Source organism: Syngnathoides biaculeatus, chromosome 9, assembly GCF_019802595.1.
Source record: "Syngnathoides biaculeatus isolate LvHL_M chromosome 9, ASM1980259v1, whole genome shotgun sequence".
Classification (NCBI taxonomy): Eukaryota; Metazoa; Chordata; class Actinopteri; order Syngnathiformes; family Syngnathidae; genus Syngnathoides; species Syngnathoides biaculeatus.
This window is the reverse complement of record NC_084648.1, coordinates 7,343,714-7,359,074: the sequence shown is the minus strand read 5'-3', so window position 1 is coordinate 7,359,074 and position 15,361 is coordinate 7,343,714. Positions and strand designations below refer to the sequence as shown.

The following is a 15,361-nucleotide window of genomic DNA, read 5'->3' as shown; positions in this document are numbered from 1 at the left end:
TTGCCGTTTCGGTTGCGAGCCTTGTCTTTTGACTAAGTGAAGCAGCATGTGGCTCAATGTTATTATTCTTGTGGTACGCTCCATTAAAAGCAGGCAATTGTATGTTTGTAATCACAAGGTGGCTTTACTGTCAACAACTTTACGTTTGTGATCATAAGGCGGCATAGCTGTGAACAATTGTACATTTTGTTAGTACGCTTCTGGTCATGTGGCAGCTTGCAAAGTAAGCAATTATGTTTTTAATCAGGATGCAGCTTGATAACTAGATTGCGTGCTTGTGGAAAAAAGGCATGAAAGGGACACAAGACATGATTCTATGACATCATTTTGGAATGATGGCCTTAGAATGCTTTTACTGGCTCCTCCTCTTCCATCCAATCCTTGGTGTGTCTGTCCTGTGCGCAGTGTGGCCACTTACTGGCCGCCGCTAGAAATTATTACAACGAAACACGAAGTACTACAACGCTATGTGTGTGTGTGTGTGTGCGTGTGGCTGCCTTGGAATTTAATACGTCTTTATCTGCTGCCTTCTTTTTGTGTTTTTCTTCCTCTTACCACCAATCTGGTTTGTGTGTCTCGCTCTGTGTGTCGTTTGTGTTTGTGTTTGCAGCGGAGAAGACACAGGCCTCGCAGCAATAACCTGAGTGTATGTACTCTCTCTCTTTGTTTCTCGCTCTCTCGCTCTCTCTCTCTCTCTCTCTCTCTCTCTGTCAACGTTTGTTGACGGTGTGGTCGCAGCTGCCATGTACACGGCGCAGGTGTTGTTGGGGTTGTTACTGCAGCAGGAAAAGAAGAGCAGACGCTCACAAATTATTTGAAATATTTTTTTGTCCCAGCTTTAAAAGTTTGCACGGCTCATCGATGCACTGGTTAAAGTTGAGGGATTCCCAACCAAGTATTGAAGATGAGTGTATTGTTTTGAAAGTACAATATTTTGGTTGATTTAATATGACTCTATTTTTTTTCAACTGAGAGTGGCGATTTCTTCGCAGTGTTCTATTTTTTTTTATTCCTAATTTCATGGCTTTTATGAGGTGGGAGCCCAAATTATGTTAAATAAAATACGTTAAGATTTGTTTAAATTGTGGGCCCTGAATTAATAGTTTATGGAAGTTTAACTTTGAAGGGAATTATGATGGTCTGTTCCTTACTACTGTGATTTGAATGTATCTTTCTTTTTTTGTTTTGTTTTGTGCCGTATTCCGTAATTTAACTTCCAGATCAATTAAAAAGGATTAACATCATTATTATATCTTGTCAAGTTCTGTGTTGAACAAGCTTTCCCATCTGACCAACTTTTTGAAAGATTAAGAAATGTCTTAAAGTAACCAACACGCATGTGTCATCAATCTGACAATAAAAGGACAATCACAGTAATCACAGGAAAGAAACTATTAATTTGACTCATTCGCAAAGTAAGAACATTTCAACCCGTTTGTTAGTGGATGAGGCCCAATGTTTTAAAAGACATCAACCAGGGGTAACACTGCAGTGAGCCTCACTCGTCTTTTGTTCCTCGCGACGATTCTTCCATCTTATCCCGGTTCCATCCTTTTCCTTGTTTCTCTTTGGTGTGCTGTCCGTCGTCGCTCGTCGTGAGGGTGCGCGCGCGAATGTGTATTTCGCTCGACTGTGTTGCCTGCTGCACTGTGACCAAAGCGTGTTGAAAAGAACAAATGCATGGACGTCATGCGAGGGGGTGGGGTGAGTTTGACGGGCATGTCCCACCTGGGTGGTGCATGAAGTGGGTGGCAAGCGCAGAGGTGGCTTCCTGGTCCGTTTCTAAATGCTTTGATGTGCTTGTTTTGCAAATGGCTAAAACAAGAGTACTCAGTAGAGCATTAGTCCGCCGCAAAGGCTACGTGTTTTCTTCAGCTGAATTTTTATTTTATATGTATATGTTGTTGTTTTTTTTTTAATTGGATGTCCTTTTTATTGGCGACTGTCCACTTCAAGTTCCAGCTACTTTTTTTTTCTTCTGGTAGTTCCTTGAACTAAATTCCTCCGGCCTGAATCTGCGTAGCGTGGCCGGCGCTATTTACTTGCTCAGATGCAGTGATTAGCATACGTCTTTTATGTGTGAAACATTTTTTTAAAATGTATTTATTTATTTATTAAAAACATTTATTGTTCTCTTGTTAATTTAATTTTATTTGATCATTTTAAATACTTTTTTATGTTTTGTTATTTTGTGGTCATTTTTGTTGTAATGCTATTTTGTTTTGCACTTCTTAATATTTTTTTTACCTGTATTATTAATATATATATCAATATATATTTCATGTTTTATTGTATTTTGTTTTTTATTATGATATTCTTATTTTAACCAGTTTTTCATACTTTTACTTGAATTCTTATTATTACTATTAATAATATCAAGTGACATTATTTAATTTTTTTATTCATTTTTGACTTGTATTATATTTATTTTTAATTGTGTTTTCGTGTTTCCTTAATATGGTGCTATTTTGTTTTTTTTTCTTTTGTATATTCAATTTTTCCATTATTTTATTGATTCAATTATTAAGCTATTTTGTTTGATTTTATTTTCTTGTATCCATTTTTTGTACATGTTTTGTTAATGTATTTGTTTTTATTGCATTATGGTGATTTTTTTTCCAATTATATTTTATTAGATTAAATTTTCTCTTGTATTTTAAGGTTTTTTTATGATGTTATATATTTTTATATTTTTGTATCGTACTTGTATTATTAATATCATTACACTGAAAAATTTAATTTGATTTAATTAGGTTAGACTTTTGTTTCTTTCTTTCTTTTTCTATTTTAATTCTCTTTTTGTATCTGATTTGCACTGGCATTCAAAATACTGTGGATGTCATACCGATACTGATAGCAATTAGCTCAACCGATCCCTTCGTGCTGGTTGTAACACTGTGCCAAGCGTAAACTGGACACTACTGAGTGGCTTTGTGGTTTTAGCTCATTGTTGCCTGATGATGTCGTTTTGAGCCCAAATCCAAGATGTGCGCCTTGTCCAACAGTGGCAGATTCTCTCTTGTGCATGTGGAGGCATGGTCGGCAACGTCGTGCCTGCGCTCCCTTCGGGGTCTCCTCCCAACCATCCCGCTCGGCGGCGAAGCTTGGTCGTGTTCGAATGGGCACGTGCGACTGCTGGCTGTTGTTTTTGATTTGCAAATAGTCATGTTGAAGTCTATCTGAGCCAGATGGGTGCCCAGACCAATACTAGAAGGTTCCAGTCAGCTTGGCAGACACCCATCTGGTTCCCCGAAAGATCACGTACCCCTTTCATACTGACTTGGTGCCAGTTTTGGTTCACACCTCGATAGGGCTTCAAACTAGGTTTCAAATCCGTCTTTGGAGCCTGGGTTAGGATTTTATAAAAGGGGTGAGGTTTTCAAATTCGTGCTTGTAACCAAGGTTAAGGTTTTAAGTTAGTGTTCCAAGCCTGGGCTACTGTTCCCAACAAGGATAAGGGTTTTAAGTGTGTGTGATTCAAAATTAGGGGTTTATGCTTGGCTTTGAGTTTCTATCAAAGGTTAGGGTTCAAAATTTGGTTTTGAAGCCAAAATGGTGGGTTAAAGTTCAGTTTCCAGCCTGGGCTGGGGTTTCAAACAAGGGTTAGATTAAGTTAAATAAGGGTTTCAAGTGTGGGTTCAGGATTCAAATCAGGGTTTATAATGCTTATGTATGTGTTTGAGTTTCCACCAAAGGTTAAGGTTTAATATTTGGTTTTGGAGGCAAGGTTCTGGTTTTAAGTTAGAGATCCTAGCCAGGGCTGGGTTTCAGACAACGTTTTTAGTTTAACATCAGGATTTGAATTTTGGGTTAAGGTTTCCAATTTGTGTTTAGTAGGCTTCCCAATTAGGGTTTAAAAACAAAGTCAGTGTTTTATGAAAGGGTTTCAAGGCCATTTTATGGTTTCAAATAAGGGTTTCAAATTTCTCCAAAGAGGTTTCAAGCCACTTGAAATTAAATGTTTCAAACAAGGATTTGGGTTTCAAATTGAGGTTTAAAGCCAAGCATTGGGTTTTACATTCACGTGTCAAGTTAGTGTTTGTGGATTAAACCCCTTTCATGCTGAGCTGGAGCCAAAATTAACAGCGTTTCATGGCTGATTTTACCATTTGGGGCTACCCAAACTGACTAACTTTACTGAATTACATTAGTGGTAGTGGGTCATGACCACTGGTTCCTGGCTTCGATCATTTTGCCATTTTACACCTAGAAACCAGACCCGTAAGCTGACATTTTGACCTTATGTGGGGGATATCACCATGTACTGTAGCTCTAGGTTTACAAAACTGAATGCTGGTACCCAATCGGTACTGGCACAAGCTCAGTGTGAAAAGGGAGTACAAAAGAATCAATGAGCCACACTGACAGCAGCATCTCATCAACTATTTGTCTGTCCCCCTCTTCCTCACCTTCGCTCCCCGGGTCCCTCAGACCATCACGGACACCAGTCCCATGCGGCGGTCCACCTCCAGCCTGGTCCACGGGCGTTTGGGCCAAGGCGTCAGGCTGGATGACTACTCCTTAGAGAGGGTGGTGTCCGAGGAGGGGCGGCATGGCGGTGGCGGGGGCCGCCGGCACAGGGACCGAAGCCACCGGAATTCACAGCGATCCCTCACCAGATACACTGACGCAGACACGGGTGAGTTTCCACCAAGAGGTATGGTACATTCTGTGGTTTGGTAAAGTAAACCCTGGCCCCTGCAGGATGACGTTTTTTTAAGGTTGTGAGGTCGACAAGGGTGCAGTGTGTGATTTGATGTACCACCCTGGAGTCTCAACGGGGTTAGGGTTTCAAATTTGAAGCCTGGGTTAGAAATTTGATACCAAGTTTAGAGTTTCCAAATTAATGTTTGAAGCCAAAGTTAAGGTCCAAGGTAGTGTTAGGGTCGTAAGTTGGACTCTCATATTAAGGTTTCAAGTCTTGGTTAGGGTTTCAAACAAGGGTATGGGTGTCAAATTAGGGTTTCAAGCCAAGGATAAGGTTTCAAGTTAGCGTTCCAAACGCGGGCTGCAGTTTGAAACAAGGATCAGAATTTAAATTTATGATTTCAAGACTGAATGAGGGTATCAAACAAGGGGTAGTTTTCAAGCTGGGTTTAATTTTTCAAATAAGGGATTCTAGCCATAGTTCAAATTTCAAACAAGGTTAAGGTTTTAAATTGGGGTTTCAAGCCAGGGTTTTGATTTGAACTAAGATTTGGTGTATCAATTCCAAGGCAAGGTTTAGTTTTCAACCAAGCTTTAGGATTTCAAATTTGGGTTAGGGTTTCAAATTGGGTGTTTCAAGGATGGGTTCGATTTTCTAGACAGAGTTATGATTCCACGTCTTAGTTTTATGGAAGGGTGGAGGTTTCGAGGAAGGTTCAAGTTTTCAAATTGGAAGTAAAAAATGGCAGTGGCCCCAGGAATTAACCTTGTGGGCCTCTGGTGGTTTCGATGTCTGCAATAACCATTTGTTTCCTCTACCAAACAAGGCCTGGGCACAGACCTGAGCACCACCACACAGTCAGGCGACCTGCCCCCCAAGGAGCGCGAGCGCGACCGCGGCAGGACCAAGGACCGACGCCACCACCACCACCACCACCACCATCACCATGGCTCGACAGACAAAGAACGCTATGATCGACATGACCTACCCCACCGACACTCACACGACAGGCACTGGTCACGTTCACCCAGTGAGGGTCCAGACGGACGGAGCCACAGACAGGTGGGCCATGTTGACACGCAGGCTAGGCTCTTTTCGAGGGTGGTGCTATTAACTTTCATAGACAAGGAATAACTTAGATGGACACATTGGTATGGTGGTTTATCCTCTAATGAGCAGGTCTGCCACACAGTTAATAGATTTGACATTTGAATTTCAGCAACAACCTTCCTCTGTGTAATTCCCATTTTCTCCCCGTACTCTGGCTGGATTCCGCAGTCCAAAAACATGCATGTTACCTTGATGAAGATTCAAATTGTCCTAAGATGTGAATGTGGTGGTTGTTTGTCTCTAATACTTCTCAAACTGGGACCTAGGGACCCCCAGGAGTCGGGGAGCCGTTCCACGGGTGTCTGCTCAATAGTTTGCAATAAATTGTTGTATAATTTTGAAAAGAGTCCATTAATTAAACGACCCTAACCCAACATTACACATCCGGCAGTGTCTAAAAAAAGTCACATACAGACACTCCTCTCTCATTTATGGCAATGTTTTTCAGTGGCCCAGATCTCCATCCATGTACTAACTATGGACAGTGACCAAACATAGTTCCACGGATCGTAAATATGCTTTTATTGATATTTGTTATTACCACGAGGCTGAAACGTTTAGGTCAACCTAGGTGGACTTAGCCGAGTTAGCCATTTTTTTCCCCAGCCTTAGTGGGCATGCAGAACTTGTATGGCTAATCGACTATTCCGACTATCCAAAAGAATAAAGTTTATCAAAGGCATCAAGTGTTGCCAAAGGATGGACTGTTACAAAGCAAAGGCCACAGATACAAGCAATGCAGAACCTACTGGAAAATTACCCACTCAAATCATGGAGGGTGACTTCTACCGCGTAACCCTTCCCGTTTCCCTTCCTCCACATCCACCCACTGATTCCTTTACACTCCATCCAAAAGGTAAATGAAACACATTTAAGTTGCTTTAAATGTATGCATTTTTCATTGTCTAAACGCAGGGTATACATATTTTTACATATATTGCAATTAAAATGGGAATTTACCATTTGGAGGTTGGGAACGGATTAAACTCATTTACTTTACTTCCTGTGGGAAAAAAAATGTTTGGGAGATGTTTGGCTCGAATACCTGACATTCAGCTCTGAGTTGGTGCAGTGATTCATGACCTGCCTTGATCTCCCGCAGCTTTAGTCCAGTCAGGAGTTAATTTCACCCACTTACGAATGTCAATTTCTCTTTTTGCTTTTTTTTCTTTGTCACTGTTTCTCTCTGTCCATTTCCCTTTAATGTGACATGTTGCTTCTTGGTGTGACTTCTTCTTTGCCATCATCACCGTTTTTGACCAATCAACCTTACCTATGGCCCCCTCCTACCTACTCATTCTGCCCCACTCTTCTCTCTGTTCTTGTTGTGGTGCGTTTTGATTTTCCTTGTTTACATTTTGCTGTAGGGCAGTAGTTCGGTGAGCGGCAGCCCCGTTCCTTCGACCTCGGGGACCAGCACACCGCGGAGAGGCCGTCGCCAGCTGCCCCAGACCCCTGCCGTACCTCGTCCTCACGTCACCTACTCCCCTGCTGTCCGCAAGCCCAGCTACGGGCCCCAAGGGCCAGGCCGCCTCCGCTCGCCTTCCCCGAGACACTTCTCCCCGCCAGACCTCGACAGAGGCTACCACCACCGACCACCGTCCCGTCAAGCCTCTCCCCACCACGGGGGCTCTTCGTCCAGACACGGGTCGCCCCGCTCTCCAAGGCACCAGTCCCCGCGGTCCCCCATTCATGGTTCACCGCGGTCCCCACACAGAGGCCGCTGGAGCGGACCTCCACTGGCGGACAGTCTGGAAGGGGACGCGCCCTTCTATGAGCGTGATTTTGAGTATGAGCGGCATCACGAGCCCCCTGCTTATGAGCAAAGCCTTTCCCACAATAATCCCCACACTCATGCGGGAAACCCCCACCCGCACCCCTGCTCGCCCAGGACTGCCCGCCACGGGCCACTTCCACCACCCTCTCATCCACATCCCCGTCGGGTACCCAACGGCTACCGCTCGTCCTCACCTTCTCCGCATCGAAGGGGGCCCCCTGGGGCACCTCACCCCCACCACCGGCACCCCCACGCCCGCGGATCCCAAAAAGGCCTGCATGAACCTTACAGTGAGACAGATGAGGATGACTGGTGCTAGCGACTGGATTAGAGCAGAAATGATGGAAGGAGAACAGCAACGTCCAGGGTTCTGGCCTTGCATCTGCAGACTTGACGGGGAGCTGGGTGGGGGGTCCGGACATCCTCCCGAGGACCCTGCCTTCAGCTCCTGAACTGTGTGTGACTGCAGGTAGAGACCAGGAGGGCGACAGTGCCCCAAATAGCCTGACAGACAGAAGATGGCCAAGGCCACCTGGACTATGCTTCCCAGAATCCACTGCAGGGAAGCTGAACTGCCCGTGGTAACGTGGAACATTTGGTTTCAATAAAGTATCCTGACAAATGGTTGGGGTTTCTGAGGCCAGAACTGCTCCTTGTGATTGGCTGAATCCTTCTTCTTCTTCTTCAGGTTACTCGCTGGCCAGTCTGCTTCTTGGAACTCTCCAAGCGGGTTCTGCTGCTTCCACTCACATTTTTAAGGGAGACAAGTTCGTAAAAAGTCAGACCCTCTTCCTTCTCCCCGACTAGGTCCTTACACGCCAAGCTTTGCCTGCAGGAAAAATCACACTCAAGAAAAAAACTTTACCATGAGGAGAGAAAAAAAGGGAGAAAAACTACTTGATCTTGAACTTTTTTTTTCCAAGGATAGAACAAGGAAGCTCCACCTGTTCTGCAAAAAAAAAAAAGAAAAAAACCTGCCAACCCCAGCGATGGCTGATATTTGATGAGTTTTATCATCTCTGTTTACTGTTACAGACTCTCTGTGGTGGTATGACATCAATTCCTGTACGGTGGAGGGCATGCCCAGCTCCGTGTAAGCCCCACCCAAGCGTAGCCTGACAGGAAGTTACATCACACAGTGGAAAGGGTGGAGAAGAAGAGAGGAAAGAAATGACAAGACTATTTTCTTCAGTATTTCTTCTCATTTACTTCTTGCTGTTCTTCTTGAACATTGGAAGCTCTCCTCTTTTCGTTCACTCCTTTGACCTTTTTTGGATGGAAACGTGCATGTTTGAATCAACGCATAGTAGAGAGGAAACCAAACCCCATCTTTTGGGACTGTGGGGTTGGGGAGCTTTACGGGAAACTTTGCATTTATGTTTACAAAATGAAGTTCTCTTCTCTCTTAGAACTCTCTCTCTGATGGTTGCTTCCCGCCTGGAAGGGAAGCAGCTTTTGTGGTCAGGTTTTTAATGGGAAGTTGACCGCAGTGGGTTCTGAGATTTGGGGATGCTCTCCAAGAGAGAGATGGAGCAGAGGGAAGTGAACTTCTGCCACCTGGTATTTAGTATTGTTCATGATGATAGTCTTGATAAAACAAATGTCCATGCAGAATGACAATGATGTTGATGATTGTTAGCGCTGTTGCTGTAGAGTTGTTGTCACGTTCTTTATCCCTTCAATTATGCCAAGTCCATCTTGTTTACATCTCTAGCTTACGTCGATGATCCCCGGGACCAGAAGGCGATGTTTCAGGTTGGCTAAAGGGGGAAGTCAGCGAGGTTTTTTTGGTTCTCGTCCTACCAAAACCCAAAGACGAAAATGCTTATAAAATACGAGAATCGGTTGGCGGAGAGGCTCTCGTCCCACTTTTTTTGTAGCGTTGTCGGCGAACTGACCAGCACAACCACCCGATTTAGACCTCTTTGGTCCTTTGCCCCTGCAAGGACATGTTACACCACTTCTGTGCCATCGATGACCTCCTCTACCCAAGCCCTCCTCTCAGGTCCGGACTGGGTACCAGGTACCACGGGAGGTTGTAGCACAGCTGAGTCCTCCTCTGCCAAAATGCGGCATCAGTGTTCCAACAGCCTGCTTTTCAGACTTATATTAGACAAGGTGTTGCAGAACGCCTTTCTTTTGGTCCTCGTTTTTATGAAATATTCTAGACATAGATAATTGACTCCTATAGATGAAGTCCTGAATCTAGATATAACTGTAGCCGTAGTTCTTAGCTTTTTCCATTCGGTTGCCACTCTTGAACTTGCACTCTTGAAGATCCTAGATCTCCCCTAAGCCCATAGTCCACATCTTTTGACTCTATGCAGACCTCATGAGCGTCCTTATGGTTTCCGTGGCAACTGTAAGACCCAAATCCATGACAGAAGCTGACAAACAGATAACGGTCGGAACCACTTGCACACTTACCCACTGCGAGCCCCCCTGCATGTGTTGCCTCCAATGCCTACGAGTAGAGCACAGACTTGTTAGTTTTTTGCTGTTGTTGTTTGGCAGGAAGTGAAAGGGCACAAACTGGAAGCCTGTCAGCAGTTACTTAACCCAGATTCCCAGACCCCGGCAGAGCCCCAGTGCCTTCTGTACCGAGTCACATCAGTCCAACGCCTCCTGGCTGGATTTGAAAAGGTCAAAAACACTGCGCCTTAAAAGTCCCTCTGGCTCCTTTGCGGTGGTCTTAACACAGGGTCCACGAGGGGTTGACACTAACATCGCTCAATATGGAAGCAAAAGTACCAGTTCCAGGGCAGGGAAACCACCCCACAACTTTCGGCCCCTCCAAGACAATGGTGCAAATTGAAAATACAAGGATTTCCCCATCCCCTGCAAATAATTGACCCTCCCCACTCCCCAAAAGAGGTTCAGAATTTCCTATTGATTCCACAAGATGGCAGCAAAGCAACACTTTTCAGTTAGACAGGCCTTTGGCCTATCTAATAGACGCTCCTCACCTCGACATAGTTCCTTCACACCCAATATATGGCGCAGAAGCACTACTTTCATATTCGACAAGGCTTTGGCCTGAGCACAGAAATAGAAAATGAGCAAGTTTTACCGTGAAGAACAGAGAACAGATTCCCCCCAAAAATTGCAAATAAGTGATTTTGCGAGAAACAAATTGCAACTCGACTGAACAGCACTGTTTTCTAATCACTTTTCATCTCATCTTTGTTCTTGTAACAATTGCATTTTTTAAAAGAAAAAAATGACTTCTACACATGAAACTTTCTTTTCTCCCAAGATATTCATTTATTGTAACATGATGAATTTTTCTGGAAAATAGGCAACTTTTTAACTCATCTAGGGGTACAGATTTTACAGTGGTACCTTGATTTATAAATTTATCAATTAACTATATATCAAATTGTGAGTGAGACGCAGTATCTTGGAAGGATTTTGTGGCAGTAAATCTAAATCCTGCTCGTACCTCAAATTTTGGATTGCAACACAGATCATGAAATAAAGAAAAAGAAAATCTCTTTCTCTCTGACCAAACAGTGCCTGAGGAAAAACAACCAATCAGAGACAGATGCCATGACTGACAAGGTGCCAATCATTTATTGTACACTTTCGGGAACACCAATAGTGGGCACACCCTCGCAGCTTCAATCAAGAGTGATCGTAAAATATTTTCCACCTCTATCCCATTAAATAAAAATCGAGTAAGTCAAGGTAGCACTGTACAGGACTCGTGTTTAGTTGGGGTTCGGATCTTGAAAAAAGCTGACCCCCATAAGGGCTCTCTGGGCCCAAAAAGTTTGAGAAGCCCTGCTCAAAGCATCCCCTTGGTTGTTTCCGATGCGGTCATTGGGTATGGACAAACGCGTAATTCAAGGGCTCTCTTTGCAAAATATCACATGGTTTTCCTTGTACAGTTTCAGTGCTGCCAAAAGTTGTGCTTACATATGTAGCTCAAGCTGCACATGGCACTGGTCTCCCCCACATGTACAGCACTAGATGTGTGCATGCGTATGTGTGTGTGTTGGGGAGGGGGTTATTGTGGTGTCTGTCTTGTTGGGCAGCAGGATTTAAAGGGCGTTAGCGGAGGTTTCAGCAGTTATTTCACACAAAAAGGCACTGGACCATCACGTCACATCATGCTATGAAGTCATAACCATATGATGTCATCACGCAGTGATGTCATAAGCACATAATGTCACCACCATGATGTCCCAGTCACAGGGAGGCATTCACTGTATGTGTGTGTATGAGAGAGCTTTTTGAACAGCTGTTCATGATTGTTCTTTTAATTATATAAAAATAATACAAATTTTGAGCCTCCTGGTGTTGCAGTAAACACAGTATTTAAAAGTATAAAATTTATGAGCATAGATCAGTCATAGAGTATTTTTTAACATTACAGTATTATCAAAATGCCATATATTTTTATTTTTTGAAACAAGTAAGTGTAGTAATTTTATTTAATTAGCAATGTATTTTTAGACATTTGTGAATGTATTTTTGTCATTTATCTTAAATTTATTTTTCAATATATTTGTGCATTTATTTGAGAATGTATTTATGGTTTATTTTATAATGAATTTTTAAAATATATTGTGTATTTGTTTGAATTATTCATCAAAGGGTTCATTATTAATCAATTATTTTTAGATGGAATTTTTTGTGATTTTTTTTTTTTTTTAAATCAATTATTCCATCTAATTTTTTTCCTAATCATTCATATGTGATTTTTTGGGGGGGGATTTTTTTTTTTTTTTTTTTTTTTGGTTTTGTTCAAAGGGCCTAAAATGAAAGCAGTAATTGTTTGGCCTTTCATTTTGAGTAGGCACATGGTCATTTTTTGCCACTCCAAAACAACAACAAAAAATGACATTGGTGATGTTAAAAAAAAATATTAATAATTGTGCGTGTGTGTGTCCCAGTCACCCCACCAACCCACTCAACCTCCCATTGTCCACGCCGACTCTGTAAATTCTGTACACTTTGAAGCATAAAGGTTTGTCAATACAGATGTCTGTCTGTCCTCGTCTTGCCTCTTAGCCAACTTAGCCAAAAATTCCGTTTCTCCCACAAGCAGTACCTTTGGTGGTCACAAGACGGTGGTCTTGAGCTGCAGTTTTCGATTAAAGGTTGTTGACGTCACAACAATCAAACTCTTCCATCTATCCATTTTCCATACAGTTCATCCCCGACGGCGGTGGCAGGCGTGTTTGGACCTCTCTGGGTGAGAGGGAGGGTACACCCTGAACAGGTCGCCCGCCAGTCGCAGCAATTGAATTCTAAAGATTTGCAAGATACGAATGGCACGTTTTGATATTTAACAGGAAGTTATTGGGGGGCCACATGAAGTTGTTGTGGTGCTTTTGATTTCAGTTCGCAAGATGAAAATACGGGTTTTTGTCAAAAAAAAAAAAAAAAAAAAAAAAAAAAAAGCTCTCAAACGGAACAGTGGCTGAGGCTACTATGTTTTCAAACCTCAAATTGTAAAACAACAACAACAAAAAGAAAACTGAGAATGGACTTTGAATGTTAACATCTATTTACAGACAGAAAAGAAAGTTTTGACATAGCGTTCGCAGCTCCAACGTTTGCCCTTGTTTTATCTGGGGTGTCACATCCTTTCTTAACCATAAAAGTGCCCTGCCATCGAAATAATAAAATAATACTCCACTTTCTTATGCATAACATCGGTCAAAACGAGTCTGTAACCTGGTTTCTCCAAACTTACCTCCTCTGGCTTGAGTTTCAACTCGGCCCTGCTGTGTTCAAGAGTATCACGCTGGCACATAGCTGATTTTATTCCTTTTTTATATATATTAAATAAAATCCGTATGCTCCCAGGGCTCATGGCACCAGTCTGTTGCATTAAATATCCGTCAAATTGAGGTTCCACTGTATACATAAACGTGTTGTGGCTTACAACAATGCTTATATATATTTAAAGAGGTTTTCGTTTTTTTATCTTCAATTCTATACAATGATAAAATAAAACATTTTTTTAATCTCAGTTTTTTTTTTCCACCAGCGGGTCAAAATGATCCACTACATGGGTAAATGAATGTTTCTTACATAAACATTTAATGTTTGAGATTGAATACTAAAAAAATAAGAAAGTAGTGTCAATGCTATACTAATAGAAATTATACTGTTTCGCACCCATTATAACTATTTGTCAAGGTCTATAAATATACCATTAAAAGTCTAATACATTTCTTAAAATATTAAATATACCCATGCAGTATGAAAAATTATGTAGTTTGAAGTATGAGTTTACTTGCCAATGGGACAATTTGACCCACAACATTAAAAATCTTGTTTCTTCCATTTTAAACAATATTTTTCAGGGATTTAAACTTAACGAGTCTTTTATTTTTCCCAAATTTTTAAATTTGACAATGGGTTAACTTGACCCAGGATTTTTTTTACAAAGATTTTTTTTTTTTTAACTCGAAAATAGGTTAATTTGACCCAACACAACATAGGAAGAGCATTAAAGTCAGCAGAATTCAGTTTGGCCGAAGGTTTTGACTTCAAATGATCTTGCATCTATCCACCCACATGTCCATCCATCGTCCCTTCATCCTTTTTTCCTTCCTTCCTTCCTTCATTCCCATCACTATGACAACCATTGGACCCAGTAGAACCTGAGCCAGTGCCACAGTAGAAAATCACAAAGCAAGTTAGGGATTAAAAGAACTAAAATAAATTAAGATATTAAGCAATTTGAAATGAAAAAGAGATTGTATTTCATCACAGATTTTGCATGTGCAACGTGCATGCCACTATGTGGGGTAAACTTCAGGAATTATTTTATACACACATATATATATATATATATATATATATATATATACGTGTGTGTGTATGTGTGAGGAAAAAATATATGTAAAAAATATATAGATGTTTTTAAGATCAGCGTGTTTCCTTTTCCTTCTATTTTTCTATTTCTAAATGTAAACAAAATCATACATTTGACCCAAAAAGAAATAAAAAAAGAAAGGAAAATGACACCCCCCCCCCAAAAAAAAAAAGATTGGTGGTGAACTCGAAGAATGCTTATTTCATGTGGGGAAACAACCAGAACACTTGAATCATAATAATACAAATATTGGGGGGTGAGAAAAATCCTAGTTGGAGAGATCATCAGCTGCCCGAGTTTGAATCTGGTGATGTTTTGTTCACAGCTTATGAAATCTTTTCTTCTCTTTTCTCTTGTGTTTTCTCTCTCTCTCTCTCTCTCTCTCTCTCTCTCTCTCTCTCTCTCTCTCGGTTGACCCCCTTTTTATCTTTTTTTTTTATTCTGGCTCTTTCTCTGCTGTTTCTACTTGAGGTGCATTTTGTAATTTCCAAACACGACTCTTCCTAATGACGCTGAATAAAACCAGAGAGAATGCATTGTACACAGCCCCGTCTCGGCTCTCGTGCTCCTTAATGCACAACACAAGCCATCAGATTATTGCGCTTAATTCCAACAAAGTTATTCATCTTTAATATGTGCAACAAAGGCCAAAGCCAAATAGGAATCACCACCTTCGTATAGATACACTGCGTGTCTGAAAAAAATAAATCAACAAAATCCAACATCGTAATATTTATGTTTGTGTATCTGTGGTTTGCAGTTTTAAAAATAATTTGAATTTATTTTTAGTTATATTTTTCACATTTTTATGAGCAGTTAGTATCCTAAGTTAGGTCTGAATTTAAGATACATCTGTGAATCTATTTTTAAAATACATTTATTTGTGAATTGAAGAATAAATTAATTTTAAAAATATTTTTTGAGTGAGTTTATTTTTTAAAAATACATTTATTTGTGAATTTCTTGTATTAGTTACTCGAAAATTATTTTT

General features: G+C 41.3%; 1 protein-coding gene across 1 annotated transcript in view; it reads left to right on the top strand.

The window, feature by feature from the left end:
- cacna1ab (calcium channel, voltage-dependent, P/Q type, alpha 1A subunit, b) overlaps positions 1–11,922 on the top strand; it is a 118,518-nt gene extending 106,596 nt beyond the window's left edge. The window contains exons 46-49 of the mRNA XM_061829210.1: positions 611–646; positions 4,432–4,639; positions 5,475–5,710; positions 7,126–11,922. Of these exons, the coding sequence (XP_061685194.1) occupies positions 611–646; positions 4,432–4,639; positions 5,475–5,710; positions 7,126–7,854 (1,209 nt within the window). The 3' untranslated portion in view covers positions 7,855–11,922. The remainder of the gene's footprint in view (positions 1–610; positions 647–4,431; positions 4,640–5,474; positions 5,711–7,125) is intronic.
- The last annotated feature ends 3,439 nt before the right edge of the window (positions 11,923–15,361 follow it).